This window comes from Erinaceus europaeus, chromosome 6 (genome assembly GCF_950295315.1).
Source record: "Erinaceus europaeus chromosome 6, mEriEur2.1, whole genome shotgun sequence".
Lineage (NCBI taxonomy): Eukaryota > Metazoa > Chordata > Mammalia > Eulipotyphla > Erinaceidae > Erinaceus > Erinaceus europaeus.
Window position 1 is genome coordinate 42,493,737 of NC_080167.1, and position 21,094 is coordinate 42,514,830.

The 21,094-nt window shown below is 45.5% G+C and overlaps 1 protein-coding gene across 2 annotated transcripts in view; it reads left to right on the forward strand.

Moving 5' to 3' along the window:
- KIF26B (kinesin family member 26B) overlaps positions 1 to 21,094 on the forward strand; it is a 566,510-nt gene that overhangs the window by 536,191 nt on the left and 9,225 nt on the right. For both annotated transcript variants that reach the window (XM_007534607.3, XM_060192085.1), the window contains 2 exons: positions 12,549 to 12,711; positions 13,765 to 17,149. In XM_007534607.3, the coding sequence (XP_007534669.1) occupies positions 12,549 to 12,711; positions 13,765 to 17,149 (3,548 nt within the window). The remainder of the gene's footprint in view (positions 1 to 12,548; positions 12,712 to 13,764; positions 17,150 to 21,094) is intronic.

Sequence of the window (21,094 nt, forward strand, 5' to 3'; positions counted from 1 at the left end):
TGACTTCAAAGAAAAACTACTGTCCAGGGAGAGATGTGCACTTGAGATCACAGGAAGAAACACAGCTAATCACCTAATCCACTCTCCCAAGAACTGAGTTGAATCCTTCCCAGCAGGGAGGTATATCCCATCACTGGCCTCATATGTGGAGCCAGTGTAGGAGATCTCTCTTTGAATGTTAGCCTGCCATATGATGTGTGTTTCTTGATATACTTTATGATTGAGCAGAGAAAAACCAAACTACCCTGGCTCTGTGTGCACAAGATCACAACACAGCTAAGTTGGGCTAGCAAAACAGTTCATTTGGATAGTGTGCCTACTTTGCCATGTGTGCAACACACGTTCAAGCTCAGCTCTTTCGGCACTGGAGGAAGCTTCAGTGCTGTAGGGCCTTTCCCCCTCTTGATGCTCCCTCCCCTACCCCACCCCCCAAAAGTAGTATAGATTAGTAAAGCACAGGTTATAATGAATAATAATAAATAAAAGCAGTCAAGTTAATATGAATGAAAGGACTCTCAGGGCTTGTATTTGTGCTATCTCTATTTTATTTTGTTAGAAAGCAAGCAAGCATAGAATTGGTTAAATTGAACTGTAGAGTTTGGAAATAGTCATGGTTGTAATCCAGTTAATTATCAAGCCTGGACCTTATGTCCAGTGTTAGTTAACTTCATTTATATAGTAAGTCTTTTACTTTTGTTTTAGCCTTTCTGAAGAGTGGGAGGGAAGAGCTATGCACTCACCTGAGTCCCTAGAGTTGAATGAAATTGTGCCATATTTGTGGTACTCTCTTGTCTTAGAGTCTTCGTAGAAGAGTAAGTGGAAAAAGTAGATGACTGCCTTCCAAATGTTTCCCTGCCTTTTTAATATTTTTTTAGATACATTTTTGAAAGAAATCTAAATACACTTTCAGATTTTCAAATACCAAACTCTGCACAGCTCATATCAACCTGAAGAGTTTGATATTAGAGTTGTAGAAAGAGGCCACATTAAACATAAAATGAGGCCACATTAAACATAAGCTTCACATATGTTTCTTACCTAAAAAAAAAAAAATCAAATTCATGAAACCAAGCATAGAAATGATCTAAAAATGTGAGGAGACATTGGAGTTAGGGGTTGGTGTAGTAGGAAGGCAATGGAAAGATTTGGGAGAAGCCATAGGCAGAAATAGAATTTAATTTTTTTCAGGAATTTTATTTGTGTATTGGATGATCTCATTAACATATGGAATTTAAAGAAGTAAAGCAAGAAAACAGATACAGCCAAACTCAAGCAGACCTTTGGATCCTAACCTTATAACCACTAAAGTAACAAGATGGGGAAAAGTAGGGAAAAGATAGGGTCTTAAAAAGTAGTAGCAAAGATAGGGTCCAATGGACTGTGGAGGAGGGAGGTGGGACTTTGGTGTTGGTAGCATATATTTAAAGGACTGGGAAACTGCTCCTAAAACATTCACTTTGGGGTCTTCAAATTAGCTTGTCTGGCTCAATTTGGAGGAAGAAGAGAAGAAGAAACCTAGAAATAAATTTAACCAGTGAGTTTAAAGTATACTTGAAAATTATAAGCATTATTGAAACAAGAGAAACACATAAATAGATATTCTATGCTAGCCATTAATTGGAAAAATTGACATAATTTGAAATAGTAACATTACTTAATGCAAACTACAGATTCAATACAATCCCTATCAAAACCCGACAGCATGACTAAGAGAAATAGAACAAAAAAGAGAGTTGGGTGGTAGCGCAGCGGGTTAAGCACAGGTGGCACCAAACGCAAGGTCTGGTGTAGGGATCCCGGTTTGAACCCCCGTCTCCCCACCTGCAGGGGAGTCACTTCACAAGTGTTGAAGCAGGTCTGCAGGTGTCTGTCTTTCTCTCCCCCTCTCTGTCTTCCCCCACTCTCTCCCCGCTCTCTCCATTTCTCTCTGTCCTAGCCAACAACGACAACATCAATAACAACAATAACTACAACAACAAAACAACAAGAGCAACAAAAGGGCATAAGTAAATAAATATTTTTTAAAAAAGAAATAGAACAAAAAAATCTTAAAATTTAACTGGAACTACAAAGACTCCAAATAATGAAAACAAAAAGCAAAAGAATATAAGAAGGGGACTGGAGGGTTAAGCACATATGGTACCAAGCACAGTGACCCAGGCTCGAGCCCCAGCTCCCCATCTGCAGGGGGGAACTTCATGAGTGATTCAAGTACTGCAGATATTTGTCTGTCTTTCTTCATCTCTATCTCCTTCTCCCTTCTCAATTGCTCTCTGTCCTATCAAATAAAGACCAAAAAAAATGGCCACCAGGAACCAGGAATATTTCATGCAGGCACCAAGCCCCAGTGATAAGCCTGGTGGCAAAAGAAAAAAAGTAAAAAATAAATTAAAAAAGAAAAGAGAATATAATATCAAGTATCATATTCCCTGACCTCAAACAAGACTGTAAGTCACCTGTAATCAGAACAGCATAATGTTGGAGTGCAAACATGTATAAATCAATGGGGCAAAATTGGGAGCCCAGAAATAAAAACACACATAGAAAGAGAATCATTTACCATGAGAAATGTACTAAGAGCAACAAATGGAGCAAGAAAAGTCTTCAGTGAACGGTGTTGGAGAAACCGCTTAACATTTTTTTTTTGAATACTAGCAAGAACTCCATCCCTAAAGTTGCATTTATACCCTAACTTATAAAGGATGTGTGAATTTATCCACCTAGGCTGACCAATATTTACTGTTACCACTCGTTGTGATTTTACCTATCAGAAACCTCAAAACAATAACAATGCATTTATGCATAATCCACTCAATATCTGTGAGATTTAACAATTTTAATATGTGTATTTTATGAGTTTAATTTTTCCAGGCATAGAAAAAATAAGCTTTCTACTGCAGAGGTATTTTTTTTCTGTTTAAATTCTATTTAAGTGATACAAAATTAAAATGATTTCTCCTAGGTCTTCACTGGAAAAGAAAAAAAAAAGAAAGGAAGAATTCCATTTGTAACCTTCATTTTATTTCTTCTTGAGACTTTTTTTTTCAAATCCATAGAGGAGGATAGTGGTGAACAGAAATCATGGGAGAGTTTCCAGGTTACCATAGCAACATGACTCTTGGCTTCATCTCTATGGCCCATCAGTGCCTAACTCCCTTTTGGATAACAGCAGAGACCCCATAGGGGATTAATTCATGCTCCTAGCCCTGAGGATCATTTAAAGTTGAAGAATAGCAAAGTTTCTCAATAGTACAATGAGCTCATCTTGAATCCAGAGATGTGTACTGACTGTAATGCAGCATAACTGAGATGGTTCCTTATCCCTCCTTGTCTCTGAAGCTGTTGTAATCACTGCAAAGACTATAAAGTGACAAGGTTTATAGGAGCGTCTATTGTAAGGCATCAATAATTTATGATAAAGGCTTGTGCCAAATAAGTTTTAAAAGAAAGGAAGTGAAAGTTCAGATCATGTGGAAGGTGTCAGGGTATATTCTAAACTGCAGTAACAGTATAAACATCTTTACTCCAAATCTGGTCCAGCAGGTGGATTAAGTTTTGTATGTGTTCTTATTACAGGCCAGTCTGCATGTTCAGTAAGTGCAGTGAGTCTTGTTATTGAATCAATAAGCACTTTTTTATAGCCTTTTAGATGTCATTAGCATATACCATTTGGGGCAGTTTGTCAATTCAAGGGAACTTAGGGGCCTCTTCTTACACATCTGTAACATCTATAAGGCCTACTAATGTGTCAGCTATTGGTTTTAGTTTTCATTACATCTAAGTGATGAAATATCTAGCTCCTTGATTATACTAAGTTAAGTAAAAAGAGGTTTAGCAACTTTTCCCTTCTGTCCTAGAACCGAATAGTCATGAACATTGTCTAGGTTATTGCAAAGAAAAGGTGAAAATAAAAGCACTGATCTAGACTGGGGAGATGTGTAGTGGTAGCACTTAGGACTTGCACTCATGAGGTCACATGGTCAATTGCTTGTACCAACAACAACAGGAACTGAGTGTTTCCCTAATAAAATAACAAGTAGTAGTATAGAAGCATGACTCCTGCCCTCAAAGTTCTCATTGAAAAAAGAAGTTCATGAAATTAGTCAAAACTGCAAGGTTCCTCTCCACTCTCCCTGAGACTTGATGCTAACTGCAAGGAGTTAGGGACCAATTACAAAGGAAAGAGAAGAATCCACACAAGACTACTGTCATTCTCAGTATAAAATCCAAGTATGAATGGTTCTGAAAACCAACCTTAGGTTTGGTAATTCCATGAGAAGGCCTCAGAGACTCCTTGTAAGTACAGTTTATGTTATCCTTGCATGTGTAGTCAGGAGTATTACCCTCCTGGTGAAATATGTGACAACATGCACAGATTATTGCCAACTAGGAAGCTTTATGGCTTTCAGAAGTAGAAGGAAAAGACTCAGTCTTTTGTGGGAAGACCACAATCTTTATTACTTCACAAAAGCCAAGACTACTCTAGGCAGGAAGGTGCTACATGTTGTGATAGGAAGAGTTTGAATGAACAGCCAAATCTGGTAAGAAGGATTGATTTTGTTCCATAGTCCCAGCAGGGAAGGAATGACAGGGGGAAGATGAACAGAGGGCTCTGAATTCCAATTCCATCAGGATCCAGAGAGAGAAGAGGGAAAAAGGAAGGACATTCAGAAGTAGTAATAGGTATAGGTGTGACTTAGAAAGGAAGAGAAGATGGGACCATGGGGGGGAAAGGTGGCAAATATATACAAATATAGACAGACAGTTGTAGAATTAATAGTTAACCCATATCTGCAACCTTGGGAGAACTGCTGTAGCTTTAATGAAAGGATTGGGGACACAGAACTCTGGTGTTGGGAACAGTGCAGAATTATACCCCTTTTATCTTATAATTTTGTAAATCAATATTAAACCATTAATAGATTTTTAAAAGAAATGGAGGTGGGGAAGAAGGAGCATAGAAGGATGAGATCTTTAAGGAAGAAACTATATATGTCTTTCAATATATGAAGTATATTTCAATATTGCTCAGTGTGTGCAAAAGGGTTCTTTTTATCCCATGTTTCTCTAAAAAAAACAGTGAGTCCCAAGAGTTAGAAGTATAAGGAAGATTTGAGTGTAAGACAGAGCTTTTTGATCACTGAAACCCAAAAATATTATAGAAGATAGCTTGGGAGATGGTGAGTTTTCATTCATCAGAAATACTCTAGCAAAAGGTCACGTTACAGTGGTAGCCTTTAGTGGAGTAAATATTGACATATTTTTTTTCAAAACATAGTCAAAACGCTATCTTAGAATCAGTGGACTTTCAATATTATGATTCTTATTATGTGAATTACTTTAAAATTATCTTATATTGTATTTGAGTGCTCCAGCCATGGAATGAGCATAGATTTTCCTGAGTAAAACTCAGATTAATAATATCTTGCATAATTCAGATTCTGCTAGTTCTGATTGGTCAACAACTTAAATTGCGATGATGTCTTTCTTTGTTGTAAAAAAAAAGTAGTGGGTCATTAAGTAAGTGAATAATATAAAAAATTTCACGGGACACATTTAATTTATATAAATAAATTCATGTTTTATAACCACCTTAGGCACTGCAAGTGTGTCTTGTTAAATGAGATTGAAGCAAACTGGTTAGGATTTTAACGTGAACTTTCCATTAGCTATAAACTCAAGACACATCTTAAACATTTTATTGGGACTGCTCACTGTTTACAGCTGCTATATTTCACAAAGTAGAGTGAATTAATGTGAATTTTATCTTGCTCAGATAAATAGAACACTAATAGCCAGCATCTAATGAATTCATGGAGCACAAGCTTCTTTTTTAGACTTCATTTCTCTATATACAGTCATAACTCCAATTTCATGTGCCCCAACTCACACCTACAGAATGAAATCTCTGTCTTGGTAAACATCTTCTACCATCTAGCTGCTTTCCTGTGTCCCTCAAGGAGTACTATGAAAGCTCACCACAGACCTAGTCTTAACTGGGGGCAACTATTTTGTCACCTGAGACAGCAGACCCATGTTGGGCACCATCACACTTCCCTCCTACCCCTCATGGGGCCCGGCCATCAAATTTCTTGTGTCAATGTGATGTCAGTTAGGAAGATGTGGGGAGGAATACATCTCCCCTACGCATTACACTGGTTCAGAGACTTCCCTAAGGTCTATAATATTTAATTAAAAACAAAAAATCTATGAGAGTACAGTCAGATTAACATTATCTACTTTCAATGAGTAAAGCTTCAGGGTCTGTACCCACAGGTGACCTTGGGTTAAAGAAGATGCAAACTCATACATAGTAGTTTATTTGGTTGGATCACGAAGGCCGGTTACTCAGCCAGGAGGTGATGGTTCTCTGCAAGATTCTCTTCTCTTCTAAGTTCTCCTGTGATGACAGAACCAAGCTCCCACTCTGCTAAATCTGTACAAAATGATCATATTTTGTCAATGCTCTTTTTTTTTTTATTTTTAAGAACCCGAACACAGTGCTTTTCTTTCAAACTTGTCAATCTTAGGCATTCTCCTTCCCAGCACCACAGAAGAGCCCAGTGCCACTTGCAGTGTAAATGAACAATTTCTTTTTTTAAAAAATATTTTATTTATTTATTTATTTGTTTTCCTTTTTGTTGCCCTTGTTGTTTTTATTGTTGTTGTGGTTATTGTTGTTATTAATGTTGTTGCTGGATAGGGCAGAGAGAAATGGAGAGAGGAGGGGAGACAGGGGGAGAGAAAGACAGACACCTGCAGACCTGCTTCACCGCCTGTGAAGTGACCTTCCTGCAGGTGGGGAGCCGGGAGCTCGAACCGGGATCCTTGTGCTTTGAGCCTTGTGCGCTTAACCTGCTGTGCCACCACCCAACCCCCGTAAATAAACAATTTCTGAACCTGAGCAGTGGCATGTAACTTCCGGTAACTCGTTCTAAAATGTTAGCAGATAGCATGACTTGTAGCAAGCTTGGGTAGTTCTCCAGTACCAGAAACCAAATGATCCATGAGCTAAAATGTTGACATCCTTGAAGAAACACTATTGATGAGTAAAGGTTGTTCTGAAAGAGCAGATGACTTCCTCCTGAAGGAAGGCATATAAAGTCTCCTCCCAGTGATCCGAATGGCCAAGAAGTAGCTGTGAATAGAGACTCATCCCATCTCTTACAAATAAACCCATGGGGGGACAGAGGCAGGTGGTGGTGCATCTGGTTGAGCACATACATTATGATGCACAAGGACTCAGGTTCAAGAACCCTCTCCCTACCTGCAGGGGGAAAGCTTCATGAAGCAGGTCCGTAGGTCTCTCTCTCTCTCTCTGTCTCTCTCTCTCTGTCTCTCTCTCTCTCTGCTTCCTCCCCCTCAATTTCTCTCTGTCCTATCTAATAAAATAAAAGAAAAAAATGGCCACTGGGAGGAGTGGATTTGTAGTGCTGGCACTGAGCCCCAGCAATAACCCTGTTGGTGATGATGATGATGATGATGATGCTGCTGCTGATGATGATGAAAGTAAGCCCAAGGGAAGTAACGTTTCCCTTTAGCAACTTAGTGTTGTCACAGAGACACTTCTTTGGAACTTAGAAGACAGAGATTCAAAAACTGCCCTCACCCATTCGGGCTGGTGACTCAGTCTATTCTCTGCACAACTCTGTTTCTAAGGAGAAGTGGAGAACTGTAGAGATGGTGCCAATGGATGCTAATGTGCCAGGGCCCATATCCCCCAAAACTTGGCCTGATCTCAGGAGATGGCCATCCACGTGATGATATGAAAAGATACCCAGGGACCAACAGGCTATGCATAAGCAGTTCATGATTGTAGCCTATCTTGTGTCTTCTTTTCCTTTACATTCTTTCTACCTTTTCACACTCCTCTTTCTCGGTGGTCATTAGGTGGATGAAGGAGCTAGAGTTTGACAGCTAGGGCTGGAAAATCAGAGATGATAGATTTTCAGATAGATGTAACTGTGCTCCACTGAAACTTACTTGTAAAAATAAGCAGTGGATAAGATTAGGCATGTGGGGGGCCAGGTGGTGGCACACCTGGTTGGGTGTACACGCTACAAAGCACAAGACCCCAGGTTCAAGCTGGTCCCCAACTGCAGGGAGAAAGCTTCACAAGTAGTGAAGCAGGGTTTCATGTATCTCTTTGTCTCTCTCCCTCTTTATCTCCTCACCCTCCCTCTCAATTTCTCTCTTTCTCTACCTAAATAAATAAATAAAATATTTAAAAAAGAAAGAAATCAATCTCTAAAAAAAAAAAGATTAGGCATGTGGACCCTAGTTTTGTCAGCCTCTTGTCTATCCCTCTTGAGGTAAATAAATATTTAAAAAAATAATTTGAAGTGTATAGTTGGAGGGAAAAGGAGGTTAAAAATATGTTTACACAAAGCCTCCTACTGGAAAGATTGTCACAGTGCATCTTTACAGTCCAATCATGTGTTCTTGTCACCAATCCCCTCCTGCTCCTGCATAGCCAGGACCCACCCACTGCCCCCCAACCCTGCCCAGTCCCTAAGGCCCTCCTCCATCCTGGAAGCCTGGACTGGAGGCAGGAAGCACCTGCAATTCTGCACTTGTGCTTATATCTTCCTCTGGCCTCACTTTTTGATGGGAAGATGTGGACAAAGTTTGCACTGACCATTGAATGAGGCCTTTCTGACCATTTTATCATCCTCCCATGGCCCCTAGTTGGAAGCCTCAGCACCCTGTCCTTTCTTTACTCTCCTTCCCTATCTTCATTATCTTTGCTTCCAAGTTAAAGGAGCACTATAAGATTGAGGCTTCTGAGGCTTTACAGACACCATTCTACACTCACATCACGACATGCTTTAGCATCTAGAGAGATCCATGTGAAGGAATCTTGCTTGTAATTTCACTGTCTTTCCATAAGGGAGCTAAAAATGCTGGTTGCCAAGCAACGCACATATCCTGGCTTCTTCCTACAATGTGGGCTTTCAAAAAAGTGTCCTGTGATTGACTCATGAATAAAGAATCAGGTAGGAGGACAGAGGGCACAACAATTAGATGTAACAATATTCTATCCATTTTTTTTCTGTCCATGGCACCTTTTCCCTGGGGATTCATATAGAGTCACAGGGAGAAATAAAGGCAGGTGTAACTTCAGCAGGGCACAGCTGATGAACACACTTATTAGGAACTTTGTGGTACAAGTCCATTCTCACTGTCTGCAGCTTCCACAAGTGTGAATTTTCCTACCTGCGTAACTTTACAGTTCTCATGGCACTTTGATCATTATTTACAGACACAGAAGTTAAGAAAACTCGGGGACACCCAACATACATGTTCCTGAATATAAATGATGAACTGACTGTGTGTGATGACAACTTAATCCTAAGGGCATCCATCTTCTTTCCCCTGAGGTTAGACAAGTGACAGTCTGACTCCTTGCTTCACCTCGCTTCCTGTAATCAAACACCTTTACAACAGTCTATGTAGTGTCACAGTTTTTGCATTTGAGTGTTTTTGTTGTTGAATCTGGTGCTTAAAATGCTCCCCACTCACCCGTCCCCAGCAGAGTGATGAAGCGATGCCTGGTTCTTCTTAGTGTAAGAAGGTTGTGATGTATCTTAAAGAGAAAAATACCTGCGTCAGATAAGCTTAGTCCAGGCATATTGTCACGTCACTGACATGCATTTCAATGTTAATGAAACAAAAGATGATTACGTATAAAGGGGAAGAGGAAGCTCATTGATCCATCAGGCTACTTGGGAAAGTACCAAGATAGCATCGAAAGTGATGAAGTGTGTGGGAACAAGGCTACACTTGTCACAAGATGACAGCTGGTAAAAAATAAATCACCAGAGTGGGCAGTACGGAGAGGCTGTGAGTCAAAGAAATTAATGATCATGTTCCCTGGTGTCCAAAACGCATCAACCCCTTCTCAATGTTTTATTATAAAGAATTTTTAATTATAAAGAAGCAGAGTGCATACCTCACTATGTGTAAGAAATACATGTTCAATAACATGCCTTCAGACTGAAACCGGCTTGCTTATGTGTTGAGCAACTGAAAAAAATACAGCATCTATCCTCTTTCCCCTTCCCACACTAAAGATGAAACCTAGACTCGCCTAGGTACACTATCTCCACTAAAAATGTCTGCCAGGAATGTACCCATTCGGTCATCAGCTCTGGTGAGGCTCCCTCACTCTGATGTGATGAAGGGAGTTCGGTGTTTATATCCAGGCCTTGCTTCTCTTCCAGACCTCCCACACCTTCCTTGTCTTGTTCAGTAAGAAAAATGCAATAGACTGGGCAGGTTAAACAATAGAGATTTACTTGTCACACAGTCCTGGGAGCTGGAAGTTTAAGGTCAGCTTGCTAGCAGATTCTGTCAAGTGAGAGCCTGTTTCCTGGTTCATAGGTGGCACATTCTCACTATGGCTGCTTTGATAAAAGGATCAAGGGAACTCCATGGGGATCCTTTTATATGGGCACTGACCTGAAGGTCTCACCCTCATTGGCTAATCACCTCCCAAAAGGGTTAAGATTTCAGCATATGAATTTGGGGATGACAAACACTCAATCTATAGCTCTTTGTTTACTTGTCAGTTTCTTCTTTCTTTTTCTTGCCACTAGGGCTATCACTGAAGATCAGCACCTGCACAACTCCACTGTTCCTAATGGCCACTTTTTTTCCTGTTTGTCTTTCTTAGAGAGAGAGAGAGAGAAGCGAGAGACACCTGTAGCACTGCTCTATCGGTCTTGTCTCCCCCCCCTACCCCCCCGCCACCTTGGGTGGAGACCATAGACTCGAACCCATGTCCTCACACAGGAAACATGTGCACTTGGAGTGAAGTAAAACTGGCACCCCCCCTTTTTCCGATTTTTGTTGTATTAGTGACTCAAGAATGATTTACAAGATTATAGGATTACAGGGGATCCAGTTCTACAATGCACCCATCATCAAACTGAACACACCTCTTTGTTGGTGTGGTTAAGAAGATACTTTTTCTAGACAATTGTCCTGAAGATCCAGCTTCAGCAATATGACAATACATATACCCAGAGTTATCCACGATAATATTACTTGATTACTCTGCTTAAAGGGAAGCCCTGGTATATTTTTTAATTACTCTGGAACTTCACCATGGTAAACCCAGTGTGCCTGGACTGATGCTTTAATTGTTCCCAGATAGGAAGGACAAAATCTTGCTTTTATGTGAGACAGTGTTTCCTCTCTAGAAGTTTGCTGCAGGTCACATGTGGAATGACTTTCTCACTTTTGAGGTCTGATGATAGTTGCCTACATGTCACTGAGACGTGGTGGGGGGGGGGGTGTCTCTCTCCAGTGATCTTAGGGAGTGGGGACATGGACACCAGGACAGAGCCCTCTTACCTGACATTTCACTCACAGCCCAAGACATAGGAAATAGCCTCCCTCAGTCTGCAAATCATGGGAGGCTCCAGAGATGAAGTGAGATTTATACATCATGTATGCTGAATATGGTATAAGCAGAAGCCTTTGAAAAACCAGGCTGGAGGAATATTGGGGGAAGTACAAGAGCAGTAAACCATGAGCCGTTCCTCCAAGTCACTTTTGAAGGAACCCAGCAATGCCACCCAGAAACAAATCACTGAGCCTCATTTTCTGTTCAGGGGACTGGACCCCCACAGCACCTCCAAAAACCCCAGTGGACGCCATTCTAGAAAGTTCTATTTCCTGTAGTTGGCTGGGTGAATGCATGAGGCCTGTATATCTGTACTTGTGCAAAGATGACCAGGACTACAAACATCTCTTTCTTCACTACTGTGAAACAAATAAGAAAATTAAATACAGGAGCAATAAAGTCTTGACAGCTATTCTTGACAGAGGAAACATTGCATGAATTGTAAACACAGAGATCTTCACTACAGACTCCTGGCTGAGAGCTACTTTTTAATTTTTTTTTCCTTTCTTTGATAGGACAACAATAAATTGAGAGGGGAAGGGAAGATAGAGAAGGAGACAGAAAGAGACAGCTGCTGCATAACTTCACCACTTGTGAGGTCTCCCCCTCTGAGGTGGGAAGCAGGGGCTTGAACTAGAGCTTTTGTGAGCAGTCACATGTGCACTCAACCACATGTGCAACCACCCATCCCCCTTGGCTACTTTTTGCTGTAGGGGTACTTGTGTGCAGAGAATTCCAGAGAAGGGCAATGAGTGCAGATGGCAGGCCAAGCCACCAGTCACAAAGCCATTTCCTCTAGATCCTGTTCTCTTGTTTCTGTCACCAGCTCTTATTACACGCAGAGTCATATGCACACACAGAGACACACAGGAGTATCGCAGCAGCCAGCACAGGGGTGCCAAGGGAGGTGTTTTGCATGAGTTCCATCCTTGGGGTTAGAAGCATTTGCCCAGCTGCCAGCTACAAATAGCCCTGTGCTAGCAAATGATGTTAATTAGTATGCCATTAGAAAAAAGAAATGGAAAAAAAATGCTGCCCACCACAGAAAAGCCATGTAGAGAGAGGCCTGGAGTCCTGGCCTGACAGCCAAAGTGAAGCATGGCCAGCTAATGCAGCCTTAATTCACTTTGTTTGGCAGAGAAAGCAAGCTCACCATGCTGCTCCGAGAGTCCCTGGGGAACATGAACTGTCGCACCACCATGATCGCTCACATCTCTGCAGCGGCCGGGAGCTACGCGGAAACCCTGTCCACCATCCAGATCGCCTCCAGAGTCTTGAGGATGAAGAAAAAGAAAACGAAGGTAAGGGGGCTTGCTTTGCGAGGGGGTCTGTTGGGAAGAAAGGGGCTTGCAGAAGCCCGCCTGGAAACTGAGTCAGCAAGACCAGATCAGTTCATCTACCCCGAACCCTAAGGGTATGGGTGAGTGAGGCTGCCCCAGCCCGGGTCAGTATCAACAAGGGACAGGAAAGCCTCCAGGTCAATAGAGGGGACAGTCACAACAGCCACTTTCCCTCCCACTTCCTGTGCTTTCCCTAGTCATCCAGCCCATGGACCTGACAGGGAGCACCTTGTCCACTTTCAGTAGTTCAAACGGGTTGCTACTTTGAGATAAAACATCTGACAGCAGCAGGAAATAGTCACCGTTTATCTCCCACTGGCCCGGTCATATGTGGAAATAGGCTGGATGCTGGTGGGCCCTCAGGAGGACTATTAACCCCCTGGCTTCCTCAGCTCTCCTTCCTCTGCTTTTCCAGGAGTCTACTTTCTCAGGCTTCTGGACTTTGCCACATGAAGCCAGTGGTTTCCGATTGATGTTGAGAGTCGGCTCTAAACCATCAGGCTCACTTTCTCAGGCCAACCAGTGACTTTCCAAGGACATTTGTGATCGGAGTCACTCTTGTCTAAGACCAGTTGGTGATGTGGGGGCTTTCTCTTACCCTTTTTTGACATATATAATTTTTCTTCTTTCTGTTGTCAAAAACAGATCTTTCCACCCAATGTTCCTTGGGGTGGTGTCACAAATGGCTTGAATGGGACAAGCTGGTGGCTCCTTGATCATTTAGGAAATCAGATGGGACCTGGGATGGACACCTCCTTTTCTGGGCAGCCTCTTTTTCCCCAAGTGCCACATAGGGGGCTGCCCTTCCCATATGAAACCATGTTATGGAGAGCTGGGGTGCACTGCCCTGCACCCCTGGGACAACAGTCCATGCACAGGGAGCCTGGGAACCCTGCATATGAGCGTGTGTCAGAGTTAGTGGCACAACTGCTCAGCTCACAAGAACAGGCCAGCTAAGAGTGCTGTCTCAGAGGTGCTGGCCTTGGTAACTATTCTCTCTCCTCTGACACACAGTACACATCAAGCTCCTCCGGGGGAGAGAGCTCCTGTGAAGAAGGCAGAATGCGCAGGCCCACCCAGCTGAGGCCCTTCCAGGCCCGGGCCACAGTGGACCCAGACTTCCCCATCCCCCACTTGTCCAGTGACCCCGACTACTCCTCCAGCAGCGAGCAGTCCTGCGACACCGTCATCTACATTGGGCCCAATGGCACAGCCCTCTCGGACAAGGAACTCACTGACAACGAGGGCCCCCCGGACTTTGTCCCTATAGTGCCTGCCCTGCAGAAGACCAGGGGTGACAGCCGGCCCACAGAGGCTGGCGAGGCCTCAGCCAGCAAATCAGAAAGGGACTGCTTGAAGTGCAACACATTTGCAGAGCTGCAGGAGAGGCTGGATTGCATCGACGGCAGTGAAGAGCCCAGTAAATTTCCTTTCGAAGAGCTGCCAGTCCAGTTCGGGGCAGAACAGGGTGGCAAGTGTCCCCCGTTAAGCCAAGCCACTGGGCCTAACCCGTTCTATGAGTCTGATAGAGAAGATGATGGGACAGAGAGTGACAGAGAAGGTGCCTCCAAGATGCAGAGGAATCACTCACCTGTCCCGGCCCCCACCGTGCGCACCGGCAGCCCCAGCCCTGCGTCTCCACGGAGCATCCCAGGCAGCAGCAGCCAGCATGGCTGCCAGCTGGTGCAGAGCCCCAGCCTCCAGAGCAGCCGAGAGAGTCTCAACTCCTGTGGCTTCGTAGAGGGCAAGCCCAGGCCGATGGGTTCCCCTCGCTTGGGCGTCGCCAGCCTGTCCAAGACCTCTGAGTATAAGCCAAGCAGCTCCCCTTCTCAGAGGTGCAAAGTCTACACCCAGAAGGGAGTCCTGCCCTCTCCTGCCCCCCTACCCACCTTGAGCAAGGATTCCGGTGTGGTATCTAGCGAGTCCCTGCTACAGCCAGAGATACGTACCCCTCCTGTTGGGATGAGCCCCCAGGTTTTGAAGAAATCCATGTCTGTGGGGAGTGACGGGTTCCCTGACACCCCTATTGATGATGAACCTTCGGCCACAACATCCCCAGATGCCAAGAAGGAGATACTGAGCACCACAATGGTCACGGTGCAGCAGCCCCTGGAGCTGAACGGGGAGGATGAGCTGGTGTTCACACTGGTGGAGGAGCTGACCATCAGCGGGGTCCTGGACAGCGGCCGCCCCACCAGCATCATCAGCTTCAACAGTGACTGCTCCGTGCAGGCCCTGGCGTCGGGCTCCCGGCCCGTCAGCATCATTGGCAGCATCAGTGAGGACCTGGAGTGCTACTCTAATGTGGCTCCAGTCTCCGAAGTGAGCATTACACAGTTCTTGCCACTCCCGAAGCTGGCCCTGAATGAGAAGGGCCGGGAGGCTGGCAGCAGGCGCTCTTCCATCAGCTCCTGGCTGAGCGAGATGAGCACAGGCAGTGATGGTGAGCAGTCCTGCCACAGTTTTATCGCCCAGACTTGCTTTGGCCACGGGGAAGCCATGGCAGACCCACCAGCCACCGAGTTCTCCAGCGGCCTCCAGAACACAGCTGTCATGTGCCGAGAGAAGCCCAAGGCCTGCTCAGAGAACTTGCTCATCTTGTCTGAAGTTGGAGAGGACTCCTTTAATAAAGCCACCCCCCTCAAAGGCTGCAAGATCTCCACCCTGGGCAAAGCTATGGTCACCATCTCCAACACGGCAAACCTGAGCAACTGTGAAGGCTACATCCCCATGAAGACTAACATCACAGTCTACCCCTGCATCGCTGTAAGCCCCCGGAACATTCCAGAAGCTGAGGTGGCCCTGGCCACAGTGAGTTCAGCCCCCAAAACAGCCCAGGTCCAGGAGAGCAAGGAAAGCGGCTCAAAGAAAGAGATGAAATTTGAGGACCCCTGGTTAAAAAGGGAAGAGGAGGTGAAAAAAGAGAACTCCTGTTCTGGTGAGGAAGGACCAAGGTGTGAGGCTGTGCCTGGCCCCAGCAGGTCTGAGGCCAGGGCAGAGCGGGGGGCACAGGACAGGAAGGCCACCTCTGCAGAAAGGCCCAGCAGCAGCGAGGTGTCTGCCTCCTCAGGGACAGACAACTTCAGGAGGGTGGTGGATGGTTGTGAGATGGCCTTGTCAGGCTTGACTGCCCAGAGCCCGGTGCACCCCAACAAAAACCTCAAGTCCAGCAGCCTGCCCAGGGCATTTCAGAAAGCCAGCCGCCAGGAGGAGCTGGACAGCCTCTTCTACCACTGTGCTGGGGACACCAACGGCCTGGGCTCCCAGCCCTCCAAGGCGGCCCTGGAGAGGAAGGTGGCATCACCCAAGCATGGTGTCCTGTCTCGACCCAAAGGGACGCCCCCACTGCCTCCTGTGCGCAAGTCCAGCTTGGACCAGAAGAACAGGGCCAGTCCCCAGCACAGCACCTGCAGCAGCAGCGGTGGCAGCCCCCTGAACCAGCCTGAGGCCTTCCTGGCCAGCTTCCCCGACGAAGCCAGTAACAAGATGAAGGACCCTGGCAGCAGCAGCAGCAAGCTCTTCAGCGCCAAGCTGGAGCAGCTGGCGAGCCGGACCAACTCTCTGGGCAGAACCACCGTCAGCCACTACGAGTGCCTGTCGCTGGAGAGGGCCGAGAGCCTGTCCTCCATGAGCGCCCGCATGCATGTGGGCAAGGACAGCACCATGCCGCGCACAGGCAGGAGCCTGGGCCGCAGTGCGGGGGCCTCGCCCACGAGCCCTGCGCCCCCGCAGTCGGCTGGGGCCTCCACCAAGGCCGCAGGCCAGTCCAAGATCTCAGCCGTGAGCAAGCTGCTGCTGGCCAGCCCCAAGGCGCGCAGCCTGTCCACCTCCACCACCAAGACCCTCAGCTTCTCCACCAAGTCTCTGCCGCAGTCGGTGGGCCAGAGTGCCCACCTGCCCCCCAGCGGGAAGCACATGTCCTGGTCCACCCAGTCGCTCAGCCGCAGCCGGGGTTCGGGCCTGGCGTCCAAGCTGCCCCTGCGCGCCGTCAACGGGCGCATATCCGAGCTGCTGCAGGGCAGCGCAGGCCCGCGGGGCTTGCAGCTGCGGGGCCCCGAGGCGGAGGAGCGCGGGGGCCCCACAGAGGACAAGCCCGCGGCCTCGGCGCACCTGCTGCCCTCGCCCTACAGCAAGATCACGCCGCCCCGGAAGCCTCACCGCTGCAGCAGCGGCCACGGCAGCGACAACAGCAGCGTGCTGAGCGGGGAGCTGCCGCCCGCCATGGGCAAGACGGCGCTGTTCTACCACAGCGGCGGCAGCAGCGGCTATGAGAGCATGATGCGGGACAGTGAGGCCACCGGCAGCGCATCCTCCGCCCAGGACTCCATGAGCGAGAACAGCAGCTCGGTCAGCGGCAGGTGCCGCAGCCTCAAAACCCCAAAGAAACGCTCCAATTCAGGTAGGCAGCGGGGCATACACCAGGCAAAGGGCTGAGGATGTGCCCGAACCCCACTGTGTGTGTGTGTGTGTGTGTGTGTGTGTGTGTGTGTGTGTGTGTGTGTGTGTAAAGAGGTTGAGGCCACAGGAGACAGGAATCAGTGCCTGGGTTCTCCTGTCTGCCTCTGCAGATGACATAGTCACGAGGGGCTTCATCTATATACTGCTTCACCTCTCTGGCATCACTATGCAGCTATCAGCAGGAGGCATGGGGAACCCCATTCTCTGCCCACTTCTCCACTGGTTGGTTCCACTCAGTCTTGTGACTTAGTGGCTACAGGTGCTTAAAAGTGGGACCTGTGACCCCCAGAGCCTTGGTAGTCTCCTTCTGGGAACAGGACCAAGTTTACTTGGTTTCCTTGACAATGCAGTAGGGGAGGCTCTTCTTACACACATGTTCCTGGACATATGCACATATGTGACACATGCACATCCACCATGGGGTTTGACATGCACACACATACCTACATGATGCACCAACACACACACACACACACACACACACACACTATGGTACCTAAAATGCATGATTTTGGGGTCTTTGTTTAAGAGTTGTCTACCAACAGGCAAATGCATATCCCAGAATATTCCAGAGACATGTTCTAAGAAGGTATAAAAACTCTGATTTGATGAGTGGACATTAGGAGTGACATGTGACAGTAAGTTATGAGGACATAAGAGGAGGACCCAGCATAGAGCTGGGAGTCCTGGTAGCCAAGGGGTAGGTGAGATGAAAGGACAGTAAGGAGAGTGAGGGGCAGAGAGACAGAAGCACCAGACAACCTAAGCAACCTGAGACTTTCACCTGATTCTTTGTTCTTGGCTTCCTAAGAAATTGCCCCAACTCATTCCTTTGCAGAAGGACGGATTTTTAAAATAAAACAGTCTTGCACAGAAAGAGCCCTGTTTGCATTTCTGTGACTGGTTTGAAGTGATAGTGACCCAGGTCTTGCCTTCACCCTACTGTGCCCCTTTCTCTGGAACCATGGGCTCCCCAAGAGCTCTCAGAAACCTATGGAAAACTGGTGCCACCGGCATACTTGGAATTATAACATGAGTTGAGGCCCAAAAAATGGTGTGTGTTGTTTCTTGCCATTCCAGATTCTGCTTTGCAGAATTTCTCTGTCAACCCTAGCGTTCTCCCACCACAGGCCGGCACAACTTCTGGCACATTCCAACCCAAATGGGAGAGTTGTGGTCAATGCACACCATAAACCATTTGCCTCAAATCCAAGAAATCTGCCTCCAGGGACTGTGCAGCCATGCCATAATTCCAGACATGACGACGTTGATAGCCCCTCACAGATCGTGAAACATTATAAAGATGTTACGCTGGAAGCATGTCTAAGAGTTCCCATGGCTGTCAGATGCTCAGTGACTTCATATCCCAGGCTTCAGGCTCCAATCTACTTTGATGGTGCTCCGATGCAGCCCTCACCCCTCTGAATCTCAGCAACAGACATTGGGGGGCCGGGGGGTGGGGTGGGCAGGGCAGAACTCCCTATAAGGCAAGAGGATGGCAAAAAGCTATCTAATATATAACATCACAGCTGCTGTGGCCTGATTTCAGGGCCAAGGTCGTGAATGTGTGTTGACACTAGTTACTAGAAACAACAAGCTAATTTATCTCAGCCAGAGTCTTTGTAAGGAAATTAAACTGCCGATCTTCCCAGTATTTGATTAATAAACCTTAACACTCCTTGTATCCCACAGTCTTGGTCTTCCAAGGCCAGATTATTGTGTGATGTTTTCTATGTGACCATAAGTGTCAGAATGTTACAGAGGACTTTCACTTGCTCTGGTTTAGTGCCTTGAACCTACTACGCCATTCTGTTCTTCCAGTATCTTTTATTAAACTTTTCAAGACTCACTGTCCAAATGGGATAAAAAAGAAGTAATCTAACTGTATGGAGAGTGGATAGTAGGCTCTGCACACGTCCTTGCTCTGCTCCTAGATCCTTCTAAATGCTGTCCACTGAGGGTCTCTTGTTAGGTTAGGTCACTGGAGGGAAATGAAAGCACCAGGCATGGTGCCAGGAGCGGGCTGGGCTTTAATATAGAGCACTGGCCTGTGTGAGCAGCGGCCATAGATCCAGGGCTCCGTAATGGATATGGCAGTGGAGACGAGCTCCTTTCGGGTTAGGTGACCTTGTCTCACTTATTTATGATGATTATTAAGAGCAATGCTGGCTGTCAGACATGATCAGCATAAATCACAAGCAACTTCTTTAAGAGAAGCCATAAAGCTCCTCCAAAGAAATTCTTTGCTAGATAACTGGATTTCTTTTTTCAATTACTAGAGATGTTTTGAACTGTAGGAAATATGGACACTTATCTTTGATCAGTGCTTGCTGTAGGATTTGGATCATTGTAATGTTTTGGTTATTTCCATTGCAAAAGAAGAAGAATTAGAAATATATTCCACAGGATAATAACTTTGAGCTATTCTCTGTCAGTGTTGTTTACTTGATGCCCAGAGGAGGATATAGGCAGTGTGCAGAGATTAGCGTATAAGGGAAATAAAATAAATGGACTCAGTGTTTGAAGCACTGCTCTCTAGCAAACAACAGGAGATATGTGAAGAAGACAAATACTGGTCTTTCTCAGTCTCTGCCTCCCTCTCTTTCTCTCCCTCACCTCTAATGTCTGTGGCTACTTCCAACATTTGTACTTCCTGCATTATGGTTTCCTAGTGTCCATAGCTTGAGTCGGAATGAAGATGGAGAATGGTGCTAGCAAACTCATGATCGTGGATTCTTGGTGTTCGGAGTTGGAATAGACAGAACACATTCTAGAATTGTGAGACCTCAGCTCTCAGAATGCCCAAGTTTCCTTACATCAGGCTGAAGAAGTCGTCTTGTCTACTGAATGGCTTTACTTAATATGTGGGATATTGATGAGGAAAGCAAATGAACTTTCAAAAAAAAAGAAAGGAAGAAAGAAAAAAGGCTAATCAGACTGTGAGGAGTCAGAACTTTGCTGTGGAGGGTGGTGTCTTAAGTGTGTCATATGTTGGAGCCCGTGACATAGCTCTTTTGGACGGTGTGCTCTCTGACGTGCAAGACCCAGGTTTGAGCCCCGCCCCACCACAGTGAAAGAACTTCTGTGCCATGGAGAATTCCATGCTCTCTCTGCCTCTCTGTTGCAAGGAAGGAAAGAGGCCAGGCAGCGGCACACCTGGTTAGCATACACTAAAAGTGTGCAAGGACCTGAGTTCAAGTCCCTGGTCCCCACCTTTAGAGGGAAAACTCCATGAATAATGAAGTAAGGCTGCAGGTGTCTCTGTCTTTCTCACTCTCTATCTCTCCTCCCCTCTCAATTTATCCCTATCCAATAATAAAGAAATGAAGAGATTTAGGGGCCAGGTAGTGGTGCACTGGGTTAAGCACACAAAGTATGAAGTGCAAGAATCCTGGTTCGAGCCCCAGCTCCCCACCTGCAGAGGGACTGCTTCACAAGGGGTGAAGCAGGTCTGCAGATTGTCTATCTTTCTCTTTCCCTCTATATTCTCCCCTTCCCTTTAAATTTTTCTCTGTCCTATCAAAGTAAGTAAATAATAACCATCAAGAGCAGTGGATTCATAGTGCAGGCACTGAGCCCCAGCAGTAACCCTGGAGGCAGAAAAAAAAAAAAATTAACTAAGAAATAAAGGCAAAGGAAGAAAGAGAAAGAAGAAAGGAAAGAAGGAAAGAGAAAAAGAAAGAAAAAAAATACTCCTGAGATCTGATAATTTTGTGAAACAATGTTAAGCCACTAATAAATTAGTGTATACATATATTTCATATATATCTTAAATACATTAAAAATATAAAAACCTCCACTACATATCATTTCTATTTATATAATTATATACTATCTTTATATATCTTAAATGTGTATTTAACAAGTCGAAATTCAAAAGGATGAA